The following is a 26,176-nucleotide window of genomic DNA, read 5'->3' as shown; positions in this document are numbered from 1 at the left end:
TACACAGTGGATACTTTTGTACAAAAAGCCCACGGGAAAAGACTAGATAAGAATATTTACACTGTGGAAGCTTTTAAACAGTAAAGCCCACGGGAACTCTGGTCACAATTAAGCCCTTGTGACTGGTACGTAATCAAAATACAGTCAGATCAGGGAATCTGTTTCTTTTATAGAGTAGATCATCACATGCCTTTGTATAAATCCTTCGGACTATCATGGGTTTACCCAGTATGATTTGATGCTGGACTTTGGTTAGGACATACCATTCTAAGTGCTCTCTCATGTATTCCTGGAGGGAATAATTTGTCATGTGAAAAGGATCCCACTCTTGGGCTGTCATTTCTTTGACTGTGTTGTATATGCGATGAAAACATTCCCCGATGTTGTACTCAAAACATCTGTAACAGTATTTTCTTTCATATCCTTCATGATATACTGGGTCCATGGCTGTTCTGTTCACTCCGTAATCTGTCCACCAATTCTGAAACCATTCACATTGTAGATTTTTCTGGGATGCTGCCATTGTACTGAATTTCAACTTTGTGTAATGGGTTTCTTCTCTGTCATCAATATTCATGAAGTCCCACCACAGCTTTTTATAATCTGAAAAATCATAAACTGTGTCAGGGAACATTACTTTGGGATCATTTCTGGGCCATCGAGCACATGGTTGGACTTGGGGTTGGTTGATCCACAAGTCTCTGGTTCGGTAGATGCAATAATAGCTTTCATAGATTCCTGTGTCACGACCTCCATGGTGCCAGATACCTCCAATGTCATGAAAATTTGTTTCCAGGGCCCTTCTTGCTGTTCTAGCATCTGCTTTTGCTTTGTCATACATCATATCATGGATCCATTTTCTGCCCTTTGGGTACACCTTTCTTTCAGGTACATAGTGTTGTAGATCAGTGTGAGGCTGTAAGTTGGCATCAAGGACTTTTGTGTTCCTTAATTGCCATGTGGGTCTCCAGTTGTCCCTGTATGTATCCCAGTCTTGATTATCTGGAATGGTTCTCAAGACTTCTTGTTTTTGGTGCTGGTCCCACTCAGTAATAATCATCATGATATGTGCTGTGTTTTGTTCAAGGTATTCCCTGCTGAGAAAGTCAGGAAGACAATTTTCCTCTCCTTTGATGTGCTCAATGGAAAAATCAAAATTTGCAAAGAGCGCCTGCCATCTGGCAAACTTTGCTTCTTCTGGTTTCTTGATGTCCTTGGATAGGACTTTCTTCATTGCTGACGCATCTGTTCTGAGAAGAAAATGTTTGTTTATTAGATATACTGCAAACTTGCTGATGCAATTCCATGCAGCTTTCACTTCTCTTTCAATAACAGAGTAATTCTGTTCTGCTGGATTCCATACTCCTGAGGCAAACTGTACCACTTGTTCTTCCTTGTCAACCTTTTGTTTTAGAATCCCACCCCAGCCTATGTCACTGGCGTCAGATTCAACTATCTTGAATGCCTCATCATCTGCTATATACAGTATAGGCAAAGACTTTACCTTTGCTTTGATTTCTTGCACTGCTCTGGTATGGGCGTCTGACCATTGAGGGGGATTTTTGCCAAGCCGCTTATTGAGAACTTTTCTGTCACTGGCACAGTCTTGATAAAAGCTGCTTACATAATTTAGGCAGCCAAGGAACCTTTGCAGTTGTGTCTTGTCTTTTAAGACATCTGGAAATTTGTCTGCAAAGTCAATGGCATGTTGTTGCAGAGAGATTTGTCCATTGGAAATCTGGTGGCCTAAGAACTTTATAGAAGTCTGAAATACTTCTATTTTCTTTTTGCTAAGCACAAGCCCATTTTTCTTGACCAACTTCATGAAAATATTTACATGTTTGAAGTGATCATCAATATTTTTGGAAAAAATTAAAACATCATCAATATATACAAGTAGCCAATCAAAATATGGCTTGAAAATATCATCCATGACCTTTTGAAACTTTGAAGGAGCATTTTTAAGACCAAAAGGCATGACATTCCATTCATAGTGCCCTGCAGGAATACTAAAAGCAGTTTTGAACTTATCTCCCTCATCAATGGCAACTTGCCAAAATCCTGCTTTTAAATCAAATTTTGAAAATATTTTGGCTCCTGCAATTCTCCTGATCAAATCTCCTTTATGTGGAATGGGATAAGTATCATCGGCCAAAACTGAATTTAGAGGCTTGTAATTTATCACAAGTCTAGGGATACCTCTAATTTGTTCAGCTCTTTTGTTTACATAGAATCCATAGCAATTCCAGGGGCTAGTGGATTCTCTGATCAATCCTCTGTTGAGCAATTGCTGGATTTCTTTTTGGCATAGTTTTCTGTATTCTTGGCTCATAGGGATTGCTCTGCTTTTACAGGGCTTTCCTGTATATCCTTCTTTATAGGGCAACTTAATGGTATGTTGCTTTTTGTGCCAAAAAGCATTTGGTTCTTCTGAACAACATTTTTCTTCTATCTTTTCTTTCAGTTCTTGGATTTTTCTTTTAATTTGAGGTAGTTTCAGCTGTTCTTCTACTCTCAATGTGCTTTTTAGATCTTTAAGATCTAATAGCAAAGATTCTGCTTTGTCTAATTTCTGCATGGCTTGAACCATTGTAGAAACTCTTGGAGTTGAAACATAAGGAAGCTCAATTCTTTTTCTTCTACCTTTAGATGTGGGTACAGAAATAAAATAACCAGCTCTACTTCCTTTCAACCTGGCTGACCCATGAGGTTCTACTGCAGCTAAAAAGACATTCCCTAATATACAATCAACAGGGATGTCTGCTATGGCAAATTTCATGTATACACAGTGGGTATCAAAACATAGTGAAGCTCTAGGAATTTCATATTTGAGTTTCTTATTTCCTAGGCCTACAACTTCTCTTTCAGCAGAGACCCAATATTTCGCTGGAACATTTCTGATATTAAGAATATTAATATCTGCACCAGAATCTAATAATGCAGTCATGAAAAATATCTGGCCCTGGATACAGATTTTTACCTTGACATGATGTTGCTGATATGTGATGGTAAACAATCTCATATCTTGAAAGCCAAAATTTGGGTCTGACCTTCCTTCAGCAACTTGAATTTCTTGGCTATGGGCTGTTGTGTTCCAGGATTCTTCTTCTTTTTCTTCTTGAATGTCCTTGCCTTTCTTAATTTCTGCAATTTGAGCTTTGATTGCAGAAATCTCTGCTTTGAGTTGGTGAATTTCACCACTCACTTCTCCCAAAGTCAGGGATCTTACTTTCCCTGGTTTCTGGTGATGCATTTGGAAAGACTTAGTGTTCCTTTCATAGGATGCATCGACAAACAAAGGTTTCTTACCTGATTCTTTTGAGGCTTTTGATTTAAGCTGATCTGTGAATGCTTCTATCAGGCGGTTCTTCATGGGTCCTTCTTCCATTGTCCTAATATATGATAAAATCTTCATTTCTGCCTCTTCTTCAGCAGATGCCATTAGGACTTTTTCTTTAGGAAGCTTTGTTCTTTCTTCTTCTTCTTCGCTGGAACTGTACAAAAATTCAGAGTCATCTTCATAAAATATATGACATGCACATTCTTCTGAATTATAGCAAGAACATTCAGATGATTCAGAATCAGTATACTGGCCCATATTAACTTGAAATTCTTCTTCTGAAGTGCTAAAAGAATCAAGAGACGATTCCTCTAATTGGTGCTGTTGAGCTGAGTCTTTGATAATAAGATTTGGGCACCTTTCTGTAGCATGGGTCTTTGATTTACATCTCAGACAAAAGCTTGGGCCTGAATGCTCTTTCTTAACCTGTTTAGCCTTTTGAGCATAAACAGCTGTCTTTTTTCCCTTATTAAGCTTTGATTCTTCGCCTTGGGGACATCTTGAAGCTGTATGTCCAGTCTGGCCACACAACCAGCAAGTAATTTTGTTCCATTTTTCTTGCTTGGATGTATGCAGGTGGATGTCAGAAGGAGTATAATAATGGGTTTTTGGGATATATTTGTAGTGGCCCTTCTTTTTATGGCTTTTATCCCTTGTAGAATACTTCCTTTTATTTTTTGGATAATCCCTTCGATTTTTGTAGAAAGTCTCTTTGAATTCTCTTTTGGCCCTCTTCCTAGACTTTCTCTTTTTGACCAATGGGTCATCTATTGTCAGTCCATATTTGCTGCAAATGGACTTTCTATCTGGCAGTCTGGACAGTTTTTCCAAAGACTTGTTTACCTTCGAGCTGGTACAAAGACTTACCAGTGTCTTTGTAATAAGGGAATAAATTTCTCCCCATGTATAAGACTCAAAAGGTAACTGAAAAATTTCTTGCAATCTAATATAGTCAACAAATCTAGAGGGTAGAGCAGCTAGATATACCTGCTTCCAGAGCAAGTTTTTGGAATCTTTCACCTCATAGATTCGCTGCATCCAATCTCTATGGAAATCATCAAATTGAGACATCTTATGACATTTGAGGTTCATCAAAATGACCTCATGTTTGTTGGCAATTTCTGTCTCACAGCCACACCAATGTTCTAGAATCATTGATGTTAGCGCACCAATCATATTGCTTATTACAGTACCATCAGGATTATGAATAACATCTCCTTTTTCATCCTTGAGCACTTCTGCTTCCATGGTCTCAATAAGTTTAGGAGAAGATTAAGTTTCCCACCATCTGAGAAGAGTACCTGTAAAACATTGGATGATGGTTCTGCAAGCATCTACCTCTGATTTTCCTCTAAGACACATGAGTTTATATTCAGTATACATTAAATCAATCATCTGGCGAATTTGGCCAATGCTCATGTTGTCTATGTTCCATTCTCTGTGGGAATCAGGGAAGAAAGTATGTGCTTCAGGCAATTTTCCCTTCCCTTCAATGTCAGGAGCAGAATATCTGGAAAATCTATGTTCAAGAGGCTCATAGATTGGGAGGATTTGTGTTTCCTGAGATTTTTGTTCTTCTGTTTCTGGTTCCCTGAATAAGGAAGCAATACTGATGTGTTCAGACTCATCAGTCTTTGAGATAGTTTCTTTGGGGAACAGCAGAGGGAATTTCTGTACATTCCTTATTGGATTCTCAATCTTTATATTTCTTTTTACCAGGAAAGAATTTGGAACTGGCTTTTCAACTTTTGTGACCTGCATCTTTTCAAATTTCTCATTTAAGCCAGTAAGGAGTGTCTTAGTTACATCAATATGTCCAACTAAGTTTTCTCCTATTTCTTCAATCTTATTCAATGATTCCTTGGTGTAAGAACAAGTCATGCTGGAATCAAATTGTAAATTATTCAAACAAGAATTTACACAATTGAGAGAAGACTGTACAATATCTACTTGCTTCTTTACATCTTCTGCTTTAGCCACATTCATTTCTAGACCCTTTAGAGCAGTATTGGTCCAATTTAACTGTTCACTAGCCTTTTGAATTCTACCATCAATTCCTAAGGCATTATCATCTTTTTGAACCAGGGGGATGGCTTTGGCTGCATTTGTTTTTTCTCCCAAGATGATTCCTTTATATGGGGGAAAAGTAGTAGGGGTTTCAACTGTGGATCCATCAATTGCAGTCCATCCATGCTTATCAGTCATACTGCTAGAAATAGCACCAGTTAAAACATTTATAGGAGCAATTTTATCTTTCCATGAGTAGAAAGATATCCAAACACTATTTACTTCCATATAGTGTTTCCAGTCTGTTGCTAACTTTCTTTTCTGATCTGGGGTATATCCTTGGTCAAATTCATCTGCTTGAGGATTTGTATACAAATCCCAATTCAACATTTCTTTCATCCATTTAGAACTGATTTGTGATTTTAAGCATCCATCCATAAGTGCAAAAAACTTATGCATTTCCATGACTGCAGGCTTTTTACAGTCAGAAGGAATCTGTTTGAATCTGCATTCTGGAATCAGTTCTGATTGTTCAAGTTTCCCCAACCCATACCTTGGCTTTGCTGGTCTCATTAAGCAAATCATCTGAGTAAGCCTAGGGTCTTCTTCTTCTATTGAATGGATCATGAGAACATGATCTGAATCGGGCTCAGGCTCATGTGGGAAAGGAATATCAGAACATTTAGGATTCGGGCATGAGCTGATAGAAGTGGACGGAGGAGCAACACCAGTGCGAGGATTATGGTGCAGATGAACATTCTGTTCGGCTAGGGTCAGCAGATTTACGACATTTGTACAATCTGGACATTTTACTTCTAAAGAAGAAAAATTAACAAGCTGAGCTAATTCGAAAAGCTGTGGATGTTTACAAGAAGAGAAGGATGATGATGAACAGGCGGTATCGACAGTGGAAGGATCTCTGTAGTATTTGGATGTTTTACAAGCAGCGTCTATTCTTCTCCGATCAATAGTTGACCTGCGAGGAAAGGATATGACTGCATTGGAAGCATTTTCAGTTATGTTGGCAGAAGTGATATTTCGGGGAATTTGTGGCCTGGAGTAATTTACAACCCAATGTTCAGGGAATTGCAGATCTTCCCATTTTATCAATAGGTGTTCAATCTTTTGGTTCTTTGGGTCAGTTTTGACTACCACACTTGATTTGGAATCTCGACTGGGAGTATGACGGATTGCTGGCCATAAAGTGTTGGTATGTCTGAAACAGGCTTTGGTCTGGATGGCTATATTGTTCCTCTTTCTCTTCATATCAAAACCCGTAGTATGGATTTGCAGCTGTAAGATATCTTTAATGGTTTCATCAAACACATATATGGAAAAGTTTGGGAAACAATCAAAGTATACAGGGCCATCAGACAAAGGGGCTACAATTCCACCGATTATTGAATCTGTATATCTGTTGTGCGTTAGGTCTCTAACAGTAGCAAGCACAAATGTTTTTAATCCTTTATGGACCAAAGGATTGATGCCAACCCGAATGCAACCAAGATGTAGATAATTTGTCTTTAACCTTTTTGCTTCTGCTTGTAAGGCCTGCGGATTTAGCAGTGGTATTGTCTGAATACTCTCAGAGTTCTCCTGGACTTGACTAACAGACTCTTTAATGCTAATTCTAGATGCAGCAATTAGATGGAAAGGAGCTAAATCACTATAGACTTCAGAGGGTGTTATATCTGGTAAAGCCCATCTTGCAGAAGGCTGAAATTCCTCATAAGTAAGTTCTGCAGAGTTTAAGGTTCTACTTGAACTATTTTCAAACATTTCTTTAAGAGGATTTTCTTCTGAATGGGAATCATCTTCTTCAAGATCTCGATAAGAAACAGACTTTCTGAATGGCTCCATTCTTACTTAAAACAATATGGATCTGAGTACCAACCTTTAGAACCAGACGTTACTGGCTCTGATACCAATTTCTAGCAGGGGCTCCTGTCACGAGCTTGCTCTTTCTCTGTGTCTCTTCGTATTTCTCTGGTAGCCAACTCCTGATGAACCAGTGGTGAACCTACTTGGATCTTTCACACTCTCACTAGCCCTAAGTGCAAAAATTTGAAAAATGATCCTAAAATGGTAGAAACATATAAATTAAGAAGTGATCTCTACTTTCTCCCAATGAAATTGGACTAAGGAGTCACCTCTACTCTCTCCCATTGAAGTGTGATAAATAGGACTAAAGAGATGCTCTAAATAGGAAAATTTTATATAAAAGACTTCCATCTGGTTTATGTTGTTAACTCGTGAGTTTTAAATATATTAAAAAGAAAAAGTAACCAGTATTAACCACGTATTAACAATTGAAAAGTAGCAGGTACATAAAAGTTGAGATTGTTCCTAATAAGGTAAAGTGGTTCGGTAGGTTATGATTGCTTTGAAATATCGTCCTTATACTAATTTGCTTTCAAGTTTTTAAAAACATAGGAATCAAACTTTATTATAAAAGTTGAATTCATAACTTATAATCAATAAATCATAAAAACAAACTAGGTGAAGTTGGTGGTACATGATGGGAATTTATTAAGAGAATGTAATATTATTTTTTATTTATTAGGAGAATGTAATATTATTTTTAATTTTCTTTTTAAAGGAATTCTTATGTTATAGGTAAAAAGGCATCATTAATTGTTTGTTATATGTAAAAAGGGGTCATTAAAATGTTGTTTGACAGAATAGGTATAAATTTTGAATATAATTTTTAAAGATATTAAAGATTATAAAAGATTATTGATGTGAATACATAAGAATTTTAAGTTAAGTTAAATTAAATTTTTTTGTTGTAGTTAATTATAAAATATATGTTATTCGAAAAAGAAATATATTGATATGTATGGTTTATTTTGTAATAAGATTTACATAATTTTTATTTAAAAAATAAAATAAAATAAAATGTATGGATGGTTTAGATTTAATAATATAATAATATTCTTTATCATATACATGATTTAATAGATGAAATCAAGGGTTCCCAAATAGTTTTTCGGTTACAAAATTTATGCAGTGTTTTCAACCTCCACTCTTGTTCTAGTATTAGTATGTTACAAATTTTTAACGTCATATAAATTAAATGGGTGAAAATTTAAATGGCATATAAGTGTTTTAATGGCTATAGACATTTATGAGGCATTTACTTTATATGTTTGTGACAATTATAAAAAATGGGATAGTATGGGGTATTTTTCATTGAGTGAATAGAATGGTTAAGAACATATTTCCTTTCAAGAAGTGACATATTCAAATTTAAAGTGACACAATATATGTACACTTACATAAATTTTAATAGTCAAATTATTATAGAGAGAAAATCACTTATTTTATAAATAAGGGGATCTTCTGCACTAATTTAATGTTTAATTTTTTTTGTAAGCTTCAATTGTATTATTTCACAAAATCAAAGATTCCAAAGTACATAGATCATCCATCCACTATCATCATACTTTATAGTAGATGATCTCAATTTGCCAAATGAGAAACCAAATAATTTTAACCATCTGTTGATAGAATAACTAATCCAAAACCGTAAGAGTCTTAATAACGGTAACATTACTAAAGAGTCTAGTGCATAATCACAAAATAGAAAATTGTATGTAATCATTAGATAACTAGGAATCTAAAGAGGTGACATGAGTTGGATCTTTCACTCAAGAGCCTAGAGGGGCTGATGTAGTAAGAATGCATGGAATGTGCCACTCGACTTGAGCAAGACGAGTATCCATTCTCTCCCTATAGAACCGTTGGTTTCTTTGTTCACGTTTCACATCCTCAAGGCTATCAAAGACATTATACCTTTTTTCCTGCTTCCCATTAAGGACTCTTCCCAATAGGGTTTTCATTTACCAATAGAGAGATAAAGCTTGAAAATATTGTTTTTTCCTTCCCCTGGTATGGTCAGGGTCAGGTATCCATTGTCCAACATCTTCCATGAGCTCTGAATAAAAAAAAAAACTTGTTTATCTCTAGATGTCATAGTCTCTAGTTCTTGAATTTTCCTACCTGTTTTTGGGGGGGCGACCGAATGGAAGGTCTTGACAGTATCCTAGGGAGAAAATTCAATGAAATGATAGAGGTTTGACAAAAGAAAATGAAGCCCAAAACCAACACAGATTAAAGGACCCAACAATACAACAAACTAGATTGGACGACGACCACACCCATACAGAAATGCATCTTACAGTATCACTACCATAAACAACAACCAAAATTACAGTCTTGTAGCTAAACAAAGAGTTGACATTACAATTGTAAATATTAAAGGTTTGCAGGCTCTACCCAAAAAGGAAAGACCACCGAGTGTCATAGGTACGAGGCCAATACAAATCTATGCACACCATAAGTTTTGTAAACGATCGAGCCTTGGAATTCTCCTAATTGCAACCAACTTAAGTTCTCATTGTTCTCTCTTCACCCAGATCCTTGTAGAACTAGGACACTTACTTCCTCGATGTGGCTTGCCAAGAACTTCCCTCTAGTTTTTTGGTCCGATAAACACTCTCTAAATTGTTAGGCTTCTAGACATCCAAATTAATCTTAGGTCTTCATCATGCCATGACCAAAATTTTGCCCAAAAAGCAAATCAATTCACTCTTACAATAGGAACAAATTGGTTTTGAGCAGAGACACTACACAAGCAGACTTATCGTGCCCCTCTACGCCTATAAATTACATATATTATTGATAACACAAGAAAGTTATATTGCATGCTCAATTATGGCCACGTCAACCCCTCCAATTAATGTTCTTAAAACCATGAGGTGACAAGCACTCAATCCCAAATCTCCATTCTCCTTAGTCTACACTCCATTGAAAAACTTTAATATTTAACTTAACTAAAACTTTTTAATATATATATATATATATAACCTTCCATTAAAGTAACACTCAAAATTATACACCTATTTATTTATAATAAATATATAAATTATACATGGCATCAATAACCCAAATATAAAGCTAAATCCGTACCCAAAAAAAATATAACAAAACCTAAGGCTTTTAATATTTACATTCTTAAAAACATTATAAGTAAAATAAAAAAAAATTGAAATGCCTTGTAAACGTTGCTTTAGCTGCTAACCATGCCATTTAAAGTTGTTAAGACAACCTCCATGTTAGATCTCAAAGTGACGTCTTTGTTGGCACGTTCCCTTTTATAATTTTGGGAATAAAATAAATCTCGATGAAAAAAATAGATTTGATGTAAATTATAGAATTGTTTTTAATATCAGTATAAATATCTAATTTACAAATAAGATATTTTAATACAATTTACTTATAAGATATTTTTTAAGATATTTTTTATAAGATATTTTATATATAATTGAAGGTGTTTAAATATAATTACAATCTAATTTAAAATTGGGTAAGAATTATTATTATTATTATTATTATTTTAGTAATTAGAGAAATAGATTAGGTCGAGCTTATACTCATGTGACTTGGGATCAATTCAGATTGTTGTCACTATATCTCTGGAGCTTACAACATGTCTTCCTCTGTATATCGAGTTATTTCAGGGGGATTTGAACCTTAGATCTCTTAGTTTACACAATATTTCATATCACGATGATCGCCAACTGAGTTGCACCCCAAGGACGAGTGAGAATTATTATTGAAACTGCTTTATAAAATTATAAAAATCAAAATTATTACGTGAAAATATATAAATAATAAATTCAATTTAATTATCATAAATTATAGATAATAATGAAGTTAGATATTTAATATGTATGATAGAGTATAAATTAGGTTGTTTTTAGGATAAGCCTCATGTTAATTGAGGAATCATCTTTATCTTTAAGGTTTTGCCCTAATCATTATTATTTGGTTAAGCAATAAGGCTCTCTATCCTCATTAACTTGCATACACTCTTCTAGGGACTTAATAATCTCCTAAATAGCAAATGTAAGCTGCAAAAACCTATCATGTATGTTGTGGTGGTAAGGTCTATTTATGGTAACATTCTTTTTCTCATGAAAAAAGAAACACCATAGTATGTACTCTAGTAGCTCATGCAGGTGCACTACATCTAAGTCAACCTTGTTCACTTGTATGATGCACATATAGGCTAACACAAATTAGCAAGTTATCATATTAGGGAAGAAAAAAAGAAAAAGTTACAATGTATTAAGCATAACATCATTTTATTTCTTCCATACAAAGAAAATCACTTTCATCTATGTATGTTTGCATGTGACACCAAATTCAATATCTCATTAAAGTTTATCTCCTAACTGGACGAATTTTCAAGATATGAAAGTGTTAGCTTAATCTTGACTCGTATTAGAGTGGTTTGGTTAACTTTAATTAGGCCGGTTATGGGTTTATTATTAATAGTTTACAAGCCCATCTATTGGGTAACTTGTGGTATTCATTTCTAAAGAAACCTATCTAAAGACTTGTTATATACTCCATTGTAAAGTCAGTTATGAGTTTTGGTCCAACGACTACATATGGAGGTTTGGTCCCCACAAGTCTCGACGTCCATTCCTAGGTAGAGCTATGTACTGGCTCTTCCTTGATTCGTGCGAATAACAGGAGGAGTTTATATACGTGTAAAAAAAAAGCGTCATTGTGAAGTGCCCAAATTAGCTAGCTTGATAGGAATGGTCAAGGTAATAAAAATATTTTTGAGGTCAGTTTTCTTGATAAAGGGTTACCAGGGAAAATCTTACACAATATTATTGTGTTTTTTATTATCTCCCTTCTATTATAATTTTAATATGGTATAGGAGCCTAGGTATGCATAGACTCTTTAGCAAGGGTGGTATATGGTACTAGGAGCAATGGAAATATTGTTGGTTGTGTTATTCATAGAAGCCATAATTGATTAATGGTGTGATTTCAGGTTCTCTTAATGATTGATAAGGGTGAAGGAAGTCTTTAATTGTGGATGTTACTTATGTGAGATGAAATGTTCATGTGTAGATAAGTTTTGTGAATTATTTATTTCTAGTTTCTCATTTCAAATATAGGGTTTCTTACTATGAGGTTAAAGAGAAATGACTCAAGGAATATGAAGTAGAGGTTTTGGTCATGTGCTAGGTTAGTTAAGGAAGATATATGCTATTATGTGAGATCATGATAATATAATATTGTACATAATAAAGTACATACATATGTTATTCATGATAGCAAAACACCAATTGCATAATACCATGATTGGCCTACTAGAGATCACACCTTTGGAATGTCATGTGAATCAACGGGTAAAAGAGACCATGGTCATGTCAAATATGTTCAATGTATTGATTGTGTGTTAGTTGTGCTTTGGAAGTATATTGCTAACATAATTGATTTCCATGATTGAATGGCAGAAAATTGATTTACATATTGCCCATTCTTATTGGAGAATGATAAGTATTGTTAATGTACATATCGTGGTAGGTGGATTTGAAATTTTATTTTTCAAATGAAGAAAATATATTTTAAATAGTGTTGGTCATGTCTATCCTTCATCCTTCCTCATGTTGTTATAACATGGTGTTTTATTAAGTTGTTCAATCAAGGAGAATTTTTTTGAGAGGCTCAATGAAGAGTGTCATGATGATGCACATGTTGGACTTAAATGATTAACTAAGGACCAAAGTGTGAATGTTGGTCATGATCCTAAGTATATGGGTTATTGGGATGATGTTAGACTTGTGTTAATTCACTTTCAAAACATTAGTATACACATGTGATTCACCTTTTCCTCCATGTGTTAGGGTGGTTATGTCTATGTGCTTTTGTTGCCGATTTGGGATAATTGTGTGTTGTCCATGTAAAACTCTATGTTTCTAGCTTGTGGTGGGATCACATGGCATGCTTATTAATGGTAGGAGAGTTATTTTGATGTTTAATGGTTACTTGGGTTGTGCAAGAGTATTATGTCATGGCTAGGAGAGTGTGCTTGTGATTCATGGAGATTTAATAGTTGCATGATGGTAACATTGTCATGAACAATTTTTTTTTAAGGTTTGTAAATAAGGGTCAAGTCACCTATGTAAAGAACATACTATTGTAAGACCTTACTTAGGAATGTGTACCCATGATTTTGTGGTTCATCAATGTAATATCTAGGCATAGACCTAGGTGATATAATTAATAGGAGCATGTTGTAATACTAGATACTTGGTTAACAAACTTTGATTGGGGTGGGTGTTTTTCCCAAGTAGAGTTTAAATGGAAGAATGTTAGGTTAATCATGAATTAGTCAAGAGTATTTAGGTTTACCTTGATTTAGTAAGTGATGGGTTTATTTTTGATAGGTTATTGTCCCATGTTATTCAATCAAGATGAAGCCTATTTAAAGACCCAATATACTCAATTGTAAAGTGCCCAAACTTGTTGGTTTGATGGGAGTGACCAATGTAATAAAGATATATACTTGAGTATTGTTTTCTTGATAAAGGTTTTCTAAGGTAAATATTATGTAAGCTTCTTGTGTTTATTATTATTTCTCCATTGTACATGGATTTTATAGGAAACGAAGATGATTTGGCCATATAATCTAATAACTTGATGCTAAGCTAACTTAACAAAAGAAGAATACTTAAAAAAATGTTTGAGTGCTTTAGAATCATCACAAATGGGTGTAACATATAAATTTTGAGCTTTAGTACTCACATGTTCCTACGCACTTAGAATTACCATGGTTTCATCTACTTTTGTGATGTCTCTGTATGAGATTACCTGGTGATGACCTGGCTACCTCCCATCCTTCAAGGCCTTCTCTTTTGGATCACTCTCCCTTAGCTTAGATGCACAATATCCTCAGGATGTCCAATGCTTAGTTAGGTTCCCCTATCACCTTATCTCTTTTCCTTGACCATTGTCAACAATTTTACACTACTAGACCCTTTGGGGTGCTAAATTAGGTGCATTCCAATTATTTGGGTTATCTCTTGGGATCTAAGCCTTTGATCTAACCCACAATTGGTTAGGATGTCTCCTTTGGGATCCTTAATAGCCCAATCAAATCCAGATTTATGAAGAAATGAAATGAAATATAAATTTACACAAAAACATATAGATACAATGAAACGAAACTTCAATTAATAAATAGAAAATGTTGAAAATTGTTTACACGCATAATGAACACAAACTAGCTCGAGCGATGGTAACTTATCTATGAGAAGAGATGTGATGGCTACATGCCTTCTGAATTGTGTTGCAATAAGGCTCTGAGACCGTTTTTATCATGAAGAAACAATGAGAAACCCTAAACATCCAAAAACCTAACCCTAAGAGATCAAGTGTTGAAAGCTTATGGGCCCCAATGGGTTAGTTTGAATGTCAATTTCCTGGGGTCGTAACTTTGCACAAGATCTTTGTTTGGTGCACACGATAGCTTGTTAGAAAGGTCTATCCGTCAAAAACAATTTTCGATTCCATACATAGTCTTTGACTGACGTTTACACATTTCCCCCAAAAAACTTCGTTTAAGACCTCAAAATGGTTATGAAAGTTCAGGACCCGAAAACTGCCAAAAATAGAAAATTGTCAAAATATGAAATTATGCTGAAAAATAGGAAATTGATAGGAAATAGTGTTGGGGGTCCAAGTGGAATAGGCGGGTGGCCACCAATATCCACTTGGAACAATCCTCCCCCCTAGGAAGCAATGGTCCCTGTTGCGTTGAGTACCTCCATGATATGGGGACACTTCTACTGAACCTTGTCCCTGGTGATCCACTTGCCTTGGTTCAGGAGTTGGCCAACTTTGACAACCCGATATAGCTAGATCCTTTATTGGCGAGTGCTCTTAATATGTGTGTCCATGATTTGATCAGTTATGTTCTATTCAATGTAATCTGGGTTGAGCTCTATTGGTGTCAGTTTCTCGGCAATGTATAATGTGTCCATTAATGATGGAAAGTATGGTCGAAGGTGGTCCATATTGAATACTAGGTGTAGTCCAAGGAATGGGGGATACTTAGCTTGAAAGTGTTGTCACCCATAACCTTGGAAATGGTGTAAGGCCTGTATTTGAGAGGTTGAAGCTTCCATGGGCTCCAACAAGGCATTCCTTTTGCAAATGCAACCAAACCTTGTCGCCCACTTGAAACTTATGTGGCACCTGATGTTGATCATGACATTGCTTATACTCAATATTGGATTTATCCAAGATATCATGAACTTGTTGGAAGATGTGTTAAAGGTGTTCAATAAACTTGATGGCTTTATCAACTTTAGATTGAACATGTTTATATTTTGTATGTGTAGTCGCAAGAGGCATTACAACATCAATGGGACAGAATGGTTGAAATCTCAGGCCCACCTAGAAGGGGTTGTGGCCAGTTGAGATGTGGAGAGTTTCATTGTAGTAGCAGTACACATAGGAGAGACTCGCATCCCATGTTCGTGGATTATTAGAGTTGTAAATGCGTAGTATGTGCACTATCATCCTGTTGACAACCTCTATCTAACCATTAGTATGGGGGTGGAAGGAAGTCAACTTGGTGAGCTTGTTGTCCAACAATAATAGATGCTTGAAAAAATGCACTTAGGAACTTGCTATATCGATTTTATATAATGGTCTGTTTTTTAAAGGGATCCCAAAATGTACCCACACCCGTTTGAAGAAGAGCTTGGCAATGGCTTCTAATGTCATACTCTTCATGCATGCAACCAATATGGTCATCTTAGAATATATATCAACGACCATAAACACGCAGTCATTACCATGCTTGGTAGAAGGAAGGCCAGACATATATTCCATTAAGATGGATTCCCAAGGTTGTCTAGGAGTAGGCAGAGGGGTGTACAAGCCTTGCTTCTTAATGGTTGGCTTGGCGATGGGATAGGCAGTGCATGATCTGATATATTTTCCAACATCGTGTCAGAGCTTTGGCCAATAGAAATACTTTTATAGTACTTCCATTATCTTCTCCACACTAAAGTGTCATGCCACTTAGCTATAATGCACCTCCCAAATCAACTTGGCACACTCGCTTGAAGGAACAAAAAGATATCCCATATAGCACAACAATCCATCCTGAGATGGAAGTCTAAAATTGGCTTTCCAACCATCAACATCTTGTAGGTGGAAGTGAATTTTGATTCATTTTCATATAGTTGTGACCATCCAGAGGTCTTGTGCCCACAAGAGTTGAGAACTATGTTCAGTGCCCCAACCAAGGGCCAACTAAGGCAATCTGCAATGTGATTGGTGATACCCTTCTTATATTTAATGTTTAAATGGATTTTTTGCAGATATGTGAAACCATTTATGATGGCAATCCTTCTGCAACACCCCCTGTGCCTGCATGAATTAAAGAAGTTGGTGATTTGTGTGGATGATCGTCTCCTTCCCCATAATATAATGTTTCCATTGTCGGAAGGCATGCATGATAGAATACATTTCTTTATCATAGGTGGGGTACCTTTGAACAATATCAGAGAGTTGTTGGCATTATGATACAGGTGTTGTCCTTGATGGCAACTCACTCAGATGAAAGTTCACAGTGCAGCAGGTCAACAGCAAAGGGTTACAGATCAGACTCCAAAGAATGAAGAAAGAGAGGTATATGTTGGTTCACTTTGTCCAAGGCACGTATACACGCGGTTTAACAAAACAAAAGTAGTGTATAACGTATACATGCACTTTCACAGGAGGAAAAGCGTGTACATACTGGAAAACCAAGTTTTAGGTCCAAGGTATTTTGGTCCAAGGTAATTGGTCCGAGGCATTTGGTCCAAGGTATTGACCCTAGGTATTGGGTCCAAGGTATTAGTCCTAAGTGGTTTTGGTCCAAGGTATTGAGAAAGGCCTAAGAGTATATAAGGAAGAGAAGATCATTAGGCCAGGCGGTGCAAGCAATGAGATTCTAAGGAATATTTTTATCTGAAATATATATTATGTTGCAGGGTTATGTTTGGGACTATATCTGAAATATTCATGTGCACCTTGAGTTCAACATTGGATCAGGAATCATGAGACTTGAAATGACTTATTCTTGAATGATTTGATATTGGTTGAGACTAGATTTGATGTTTTGCACCTGTTCTATTTTGTTATCTATCATGATCTGGGTTTATCTGAAGTCTGGAATTGAAGCAAAGTTCTGAGTCGAAATTTGCAGATATGTACGCAGGTTCGTCTCAGCCAAAGGGCGTGTATATGTAGGTTCGACTCTTTCAAGTAGCGTATACAAAAAGAAAAGCTTCTTTTTAGATCTGACTGATCTATCTGATCAAATTCTGTTGTTTTACTGTTGTCTGTCAATGAAGTCTTCTTAGATCTGAACGTAGAACTATTGTATAAGGAAATTGAGTCTGATTGATTGATTGATTAAGAAGGAAGGGTGATCCTTGTTGCTATCTGTTTTGAACTCTGTAATATGACAGTAGATCTTCAGAATGTCACTGATTGGTACAGTCTGTGGTTCAGAAGTTTATGATTCAGTATCTTTAGAGATATACGCAGGTTGGGTTAAAGGAAGTAGCGTATACACACAGGTTGGGTTCAACCAAGTAGCATATACACTCTAATGCATGATTTTTTGAGGTTACAACTGGTTCTGGATGATGATGCAAGGTTCTGGGTTCAGCACAGTGTTCTGGTGTCAATGATCTGATTGTTCAGATTAACTGAATATTGGTTGATGCAGTTTAAGTTTAAAAGGCTTTGATGGGTCCAATGTGAAAATTTGATGAAACATGGCCTTCATCTTGTGGCGTTGTGATCTAGGAGTATCCAGTCTAAAAATTCATGAAACATGGTTCCTGGTGGAAGAGTGGAGTTTTCAGTAGGCTGGCACCTACGTACTAGTAAACATATTGGCTAGTACAAGAGCTAGGGGGTTGTAGCTCCCTTCCAGTAGAAGATGAAAAATGAGAGAAGGTTGTAACCTTCTGCAGGTAGAAGCTTGCGTACTGTTATGAGTCTGCACCAGTACAACATTGTAAACAGATTTTCTTATTATTAAAAGAAGACAGAGACGACAACAGCAGGTGGTTTTTACCCACATTGAGTTTCCACCTTAAATCTTGGTGTTCATGTGTGTTGCTTATGTGGGATGCTTTATTTTGCTTTTAGTGCACTGTCTAATAAATCTCTGATATACTGGTTTAATCTCCACACATGATAAATTGTCTAAATCTCAAGATCTCTGCATATAAGCTGGTTTCTTTAAGCATAGTCGCGTGTACACGCTAGTTCACTTCACTGAAGTAACGTATATAAATCTATTTGGGAAATAAAATTATTGATCTGATAATACTGATTCACCCCCCTCTCAGTATTATTTCCAACAATTGGTATTAGAGCAGGTCCTTCAGAAGAAGCTTGATCGCTTGAAGGGAGATCCATTAACATGAATAATCAAGAAAGCATGGGATCCATCAAACCGCCAATCTTCGATGGGAGCAACTTTGTCTATTAGAAAATAAGAACCACAACCTATCTACAATCACTTGGAATAGATGTCTGGGAAATTGTGGAAGGAGGATATACATTTCCAACAGCAATTCCTACAGATATGGTAGGTAAAAAGCAATATGAAACCAATGCCAAAGTTGTCAATATTTTATTGGGAAGTCTATCACAATCAGAGTTTGTCAAAGTCATGCAGCTCAAATCAGCCAAAGAAATATGGGACAAAATTGTTCTAAGCTACGAAGGAGACTCTCAGGTAAAACGTGTTAAGCTTCAAACTCTCAGAATTCAGTATGAAACTCTTAAGATGCATAGTGATGAAAGTATAGCTAGTTACTTACTATGTATAGATGAGGTTGTTAGTTGTATGAAGAATATGGGTGAAGAAATTAAGGAAGTTACCTTAGTTGAGAATGTTTTGAGATCCTTGTTTGCTAAATTTGAATCCAAAGTGTCTGCCATAGAAGAAAAATAGGATCTGCAGAATATCACTATGACGCAACTTCACGGAATCTTAACTGCCTTTGAGATGAGAAAAGGAGGACCATTAGATATGAGAGAAGCCACATTCAAAGCTTCAGCAAAAGGAAAGGAAGAACACAATGAATTAGGACATATTTAAGAAGAAGAAGATGAGGTAAACTTTGTCAAAAAGCTTCAATGGGGTTTTGGAAGGTTTAGAGGTAAGTTACCCTTCAAATGCTTTTCTTGTGGCAGAGTCGGTCATTATGCTGCTAGATGTCCTCATAAAGATAAATTTGAAAAAGGAAAGGAATATGCAAAAGGGAATAGAAAACAAGTTGTGAATAAAAGGAGTTACTATACTCATGAAGATAGCGATGGTTTATCTAATAGTGATGAAGATGAAATTGGACAAGATTACAGACTTCTCATGGCTTATGACAATGATAATTTTTGGGATGCTTTAGAAGAGGAAGACCTTCATGAAGAAATATCTAAACTCAAAATCTGTTTAGAAGAAAATAATATGATTATAGATACCTTGACATACCAACTTGCTGAAAAGGAAAAACACAATGAAAAACTAGAATGTGAAATTGTGGGTCTAAGAAAGGATCTTGAGAAAATGAAATCTCTCAATATTAGATTTGCTAAAGGATCAAAAACTTTAAATGAAATTGTCAAAGTTCAGCGTTCTGCTATGATAAAGACAGGACTTCGATATACTGAAGAAGCATCTCAATCACAAAAGTTGTCAACCTCCACCAAAAGCTATCTTGGTGCAGCAAAGACCATTGAACAATATGACAATCATCAGCAAAGGCATAAAGCATATCACCAAGTAAATGTGACTCAATTTACTCCAAGGATGAATAAAATCCACAACCAACCTCAGGTAAATCATACTCAATTTGCTCCAAAGATGAATATCAATAGAAACTACAATCACTAGGTCAATAGACTCGATAGTCACAGGAACTTCTTTAATGGACAATGTTTTTCATGTCATAATTTTGGACACAAAGCTCCACAATGTGTTGCTTACAAAACCATCATGACTAGAGAAGCACGAAATCAAAGGAATGTAACAGGGATCAAGAAAAGTTCCTATAATAACTTTTCTCTTCTTGAAAATGAAATAGAATGCTCAATCTGTAACAACTTTGGTCATGAAGAATCTGAATGCCGGAGAAAATTTCGGCAAACATCTCAAAAGGAGCAAACTTCATTAAATCCCAAGATATGGAGAAGGAAAGAATCTCAAACAGAAAGATGTGGTATAGCCTTGTATGCAGAAGGACAAGAAAATCAGTGGTTCAGCGACAGTGGATGCTCAAAACACATGACAAGTGACAAAGAAAAACTTCACTCATATAATGCCTTAGAAAAGGAAAAGAATGTCTCATTTGGAAATGACACTTCCGCTATCATAAAAGGTAAAGGCTCTGTTTTCTTGAAAGAAAAGATTAAAGCTGGAAATGTTATGTATGTAGACGGTTTAAAGCATAACCTGTTGAGTGTCAGTCAAATGTGTGATCAAGGAAATGAAGTGGTGTTTCGATCAAACGAATGTGTTGTGTGTGAGCTTGATACATGAGAGACTGTGATCAAAGGTACAAGAACTCCAAACAACTTATACATACTCAAGGGAGGACAACAACAGTGCTATCTAAGCAAAAATGACGAAAACTGGCTGTGGCATAAAAGATTGGGACATCTAAGCTTTTCTCAAATAAGAAAAGCATGCAGATTCAAGGTTGCTCATGATCTTCCAAATATCAGTATCCCAGAAAATACAATATGCAAACCATGTCAAATCGGAAAGAAAACTAGAGTTCACTTCATGGAAAAAGAAGGGTCAGCTAGTAAGCCTCTTGAACTTGTCCATGCTGATTTATGTGGACCATTAAGGAAAAAGTCACCCCGTGGAGAAGAATACCTTATTTTTTTCATTGATGATTTTTCCAGAATGTGTTGGATAGGTATTTTAAAGCATAAAGATGAAGCTTTTGAAAACTTCCAAGCATTCAAAGCTTTGGTTGAAAATGAATCAGATCGAAAAATCAAATGCCTCAGATCTGATCGAGGAGGGGAATTTACCTCAGATGAATTCTTTGAATTTTGTGAACAACACAGAATAAAAATGAAATTCTCCACCTCAAGGACTCCTCAGCAAAATGGTGTGGTAGAAGGAATGAACAGAACAGTTCAACAAATGGCTCGAGCTATGCTAGATGAATCTGGAACTCCTGCAACCTTCTGGGGTGAAGCTGCATTTGCTGCCATAACTATTCTCAACCAAGCAAATGTTTAGGTAAACAGAACTCAAACTCCACATGAACTTTGGTATGGTAAGACTCCTATTGTAAAATACTTTAAAGTTTTTGGAAGCAAATGTTATATCAAAAGGACTAATGAAAAACTTGGTAAGTTTGAACCCAAAGCAGATGAAGGTATTCTTCTTGGTTATTCTTCTAGAAGTAAAGGATATAAATGTTATAATAAAAGGCTTGGAAAAATTGTTGAAAGCATTGATGTTGTAGTTGATGAAGCGTGCAAAAATCCAAAACAGATAAAATCAACAGAAATTATGACAATGAAGAAGATGGGGATTATTTTCCCACATCAAATCAAAATCATATTGAAGAAGAAACCAATGAAGCACCAGAAGAAGATATAATGGTAGAAGAAAAGACTCCATCCAGGTATGTTCAGAAAAATCATCCAGAAACTCAAATTTTAGGGGAAAAAGAGGTAGGTGTACAGACAAGAAGAACTATTACAGGGACATCTTACTATCCTCCACCGAACCTCAAAATGTAAAAGAAGCATGCAAAGATGAATGTTGGGTCAAGGCCATGGATGAAGAACTTGAGAAAATTGAAAAAAATGATACTTGGGAATTAGTTCCTAGACCTCATGATAAAAATATTATAGGAACTAAATGGATATTCAAAAACAAGCTGAATGAAAATGGAGAAGTCATTAGAAATAAGGCCAGACTTGTTTGTAAAGGGTATGCTCAACAAGAAGGTATAGATTTTGAAGAAACTTTTGCACCTGTTGCCAAACTTGAAGCCATAAGGATGTTTCTTACTCTTTCTAGCTTTCAGAAATTCAAAGTATACCAAATGGATGTAAAATCAGCCTTCCTGAATGGAGATTTAGAAGAAGAAGTTTATATTGAACAACCAGAAGGATTCATTCTTGGAAATGATGCAAAACTTGTATGTAGACTCAAAAAGGCCCTCTATGGTCTGAAATAGGCTCCAAGGGCCTGGTATTACTGCCTTGACAAATATCTACACCAACAAGGTTTTACAAAAGGTTCACATGATAGCAATCTATATACAAAGATTGAAACTGATAAATTGCTAGTTATTATTGTTTATGTTGATGATATCATTTTTGGTAGCAATGAAGAATCCGTGAGTCAGAATTTTGCTTCAGTAATGCAGCAAGAATTTGAAATGTCCTTGCTTGGTGAACTTACCTATTTTCTTGGTCTACAAGCTCAACAAAATAAAGATGGTATTTTTCTTTCACAAACCAAATATCTCAAACAAATCTTGAAAAGGTACGGAATGGAAGATTCTAAACCTGTATGTACCCCAATGGTAACAGGATGCAGTCTCATCTCAAATGATGAATTAGCAGCAGTACATCAACCAACTTACATATCCATGATTGGCAGTTTGCTTTATCTAACAGGTACCCAACCTGACATCATGCATGCAGTAGGAATAGTTGGAAGATTCCAAGCAAATCCAAAGGAGTCACACCTTCAGGCAGTCAAAAGAATTTTCAAATATCTTCAAGGAACTCAGGACTTTGGTTTATGGTATCCTAAAGATGCATATCTTACTCTTCATGCATATACAGATGCAGATTGGGCAGGAAGTGTTGATGACAGAAAAAGCACTAGTGGTGGTGCATTCTATATGGGTTCCAGGTTAGTGTTTTGGTTCAGCAAGAAACAAAGTTCAATTGCTTTATCTACAGCTGAAGCAGAATATGTGGTTGCTGCACCTTGCTGCACACAACTACTTTGGATGATGCAAACCTTGCAAGACATTCAGATCACATGTACTCCACCCATCTCCATTCTATGTGATAATACAAGTGCCATCAGTATTTCAAAGAATCCAGTCAAGCACTCCAAGACCAAGCACATACCCATCAAATACCACTTTTTACGTGAACAAGTGCTTGAACAAAAGGTCAAATTGGAGTATGTTCCCTCCAAAGAACATGTTGCTGATATATTCACGAAACCATTGCCCAGAGAAACATTTGAATATCTCAGACAAAAGCTGGGAGTAGTTGCTGCATCATCCTGTTGTTAAATTCAATTTTTCAGAGAAAGGTTATTATACGCATGTTTCATGAAGTATAGTCGCGTAAACACACGGGTTTCTGTTGGTCAAGGAGCGTATATGTTTTTCAGACAAGAAAAATAGTGGGGCAGGCTCTGATATGGGTGCTCTGTCTGATGTTGATGATTACAGCCTATTGATATGCTCTGTTCATTAATTTTTATCTAACTGACAAATATGCCTTGATCATTGACTTGATTAACAATGCACAGGTAGCACAGATTCAGGGGGAGCATTAGCCTTCTCTTGCATTCTGCATTGTTGGCATTATGGTTACTAAGTCTAGCTATGGCTTCAGATATTTATACCTTTTGTTGCTTAATTCATGTAAAAGTCTAGGGTGTGATATGTCTTCTCATACATTTAAATGAGTCCTATTGGACAAATGATGTAATTTGTATCCCCACTTTGCATGGGATGGATGATGTAATTATATTTCTGTCATGTATAAACAATTGGTATATCCCCATTTGGTTGGGTGGATGATTCAAATTTGGTATATCCCCACTTGGTTGGGAGATTGATGTATGTATGAGTCATTGATGATAGGACGGTCATACTCACATAGTTGAGTTATAGAGTTATGTTATTCTTTTGGAGAATATTTTTGCAGACACTGCTTGTGCTCAAGGGGAGCATGGAAGTTTTCAGTGCATCTTAGCATGTACAAGGGGAGCTCAATCAGACAATTTAGTATGTACTCAGGGGGAGCATGAACAGCATAGGGGAGAGAATATCTTGGTCCACCCTTTGCCCTTGATGTCAAATGGGGAGAGTGTCTTGGTGTTGTTGTTGCCATCAAGTCCAAAGAGGGAGATTGTTGGCATTATGATACAGGTGTTTTCCTTGATGGAAACTCACTCAGATGAAAGTTCACAGTGCAACAGGTCAATAGTAAAGGATTACAGATTATACTCCAAAGAATGAAGAAAGAGAGGTATACGCTAGTTCACTTTGTCCAAGGCGCGTATACACGCGGTTTAACAGAACAAAAGTAGCGTATAACGTATACACGCACTTTCACAGGAGGAAAAGCGCGTACATATTGGAAAACCAAGTTTTTGGTCCAAGGTATTTGATCCAAGGTATTTTGGTCCAAGGTAATTGGTTCGAGGCATTTGGTCCAAGGTATTGGCCCTAGGTATTGGGTCCAAGGTATTGGCCCTAAGTGGTTTTTGTCCAAGGTATTGAGAAAGGCCTAAGAGTATATAAGGAAGAGAAGATCGTTAGGCCAGGCGGTGCAAGCAATGAGATTCTAAGGAATATTTCTATCTAAAATATAAATTATGTTGCAGGGTTATGTTTGGGACTGGATTTGAAATATTCATGTGCACCTTGAGTTCAACATTGGATCAGAAATCATGAGACTTGAAATGACTTATTCTTGAATGATTTGATATTAGTTGAGACCAGATCTGATGCTTTGCACCTATTCTATTTAGTTATCTATCATAATCTGGGTTTATCTGAAGTCTGGAATTGCAGAAAAGTTCTGAGTCAAAATTTGTAGATTTTTACACAGGTTCGTCTGACCAAAGGGCGTGTACAGGCAGGTTCGAATCTTTCAAGTAGCGTATACAAAAAGAAAAGCTTCTTTTTAGATCCGACTGATCTATCTGATCAAATTATGTTGTTTTACTGTTGTCTGTCAATGAAGTATTCTTAGATCTGAATGTAGAACTGTTGTATAAGGAAATTGAGTCTGATTGATTGATTGATTGGGAAGGAAGGGTGATCCTTGTTGCGATCTGTTTTGCACTCTATAATATGACAGTAGATCTTCAGAATGTCACTGATTGGTACAGTCTGTGGTTCAGAAGTTTATGATTCAGTATCTTTAGAGATATATGCAGGTTGAGTTAAAGGAAGCAACGTATACACATAGGTTGGGTTCAACCAAGTAGCGTATACACTCTAATGCATGATTTTTTGAGGTTACATCTAGTTCTGGATAATGATGCAGGGTTCTGGGTTCAACACAGTGTTCTGGCGTCAGTGATCTGATTGTTTAGATTAACTGAATATTGGTTGATGCAGTTTAAATTTAAAAGGCTTTGATGGGTCCAGTGTGAAAATTTGATGAAACGTGGCCTTCAGCTTGTGGCGTTGTGATCTAGGAGTATCCAGTCTAAAAATTCATGAAACGTGGTTCCTGGTGGAAGAGTGGAGTTTTAAGTAGGCTGGAACCTACATACTAGTAAACATATTGGCTAGTACAAGAGCTAGGGGGTTGTAGCTCCCTTCCAGTAGAAGCTGGAAAATGAGAGAAGGTTGTAACCTTCTTCAGGTAGAAGCCTACGTACTATTATGAGTCTGCACCAGTACAACATTGTAAACAGATTTTCTTATTATTAAAAGAAGACAGAGACGACAACAACAGGCGGTTTTTACCCACATTGGGTTTCCACCTTAAATCTTGGTGTTCATGTGTGTTGCTTATGTGGGATGCTTTATTCTACTTTTATTGCACTGTTTAATAAATCTATGATATACTGGTTTAAGCTCAACACATGATAAACTGTCTAAATCACAAGATCTTTGCATATATGCTGGTTTGTTTAAGCATAGTCACGTGTACACGCTAGTTCACTTCACTGAAGTAGCGTATATAAATCTGTTTGGGAAA

General features: G+C 36.2%; 1 protein-coding gene across 1 annotated transcript in view; it reads right to left on the bottom strand.

The window, feature by feature from the left end:
• Positions 1-10,044: 10,044 nt before the first annotated feature.
• The window catches only part of LOC149212685 (WAT1-related protein At2g39510-like), a 104,829-nt gene continuing 88,697 nt past the window's right edge, over positions 10,045-26,176 (bottom strand). The window contains exon 3 of the mRNA XM_089388786.1: positions 10,045-10,146. Coding sequence (XP_089244912.1) covers positions 10,045-10,146 — 102 coding nt within the window. The remainder of the gene's footprint in view (positions 10,147-26,176) is intronic.

Source organism: Pinus tabuliformis, chromosome 1_1, assembly GCF_031772625.1.
Source record: "Pinus tabuliformis cultivar Carrire ecotype Pingquan chromosome 1_1, CPIR1, whole genome shotgun sequence".
Classification (NCBI taxonomy): Eukaryota; Viridiplantae; Streptophyta; class Pinopsida; order Pinales; family Pinaceae; genus Pinus; species Pinus tabuliformis.
Note: the sequence above shows the minus strand (reverse complement) of the source record. Positions and strands in the feature narration are given on the sequence as shown.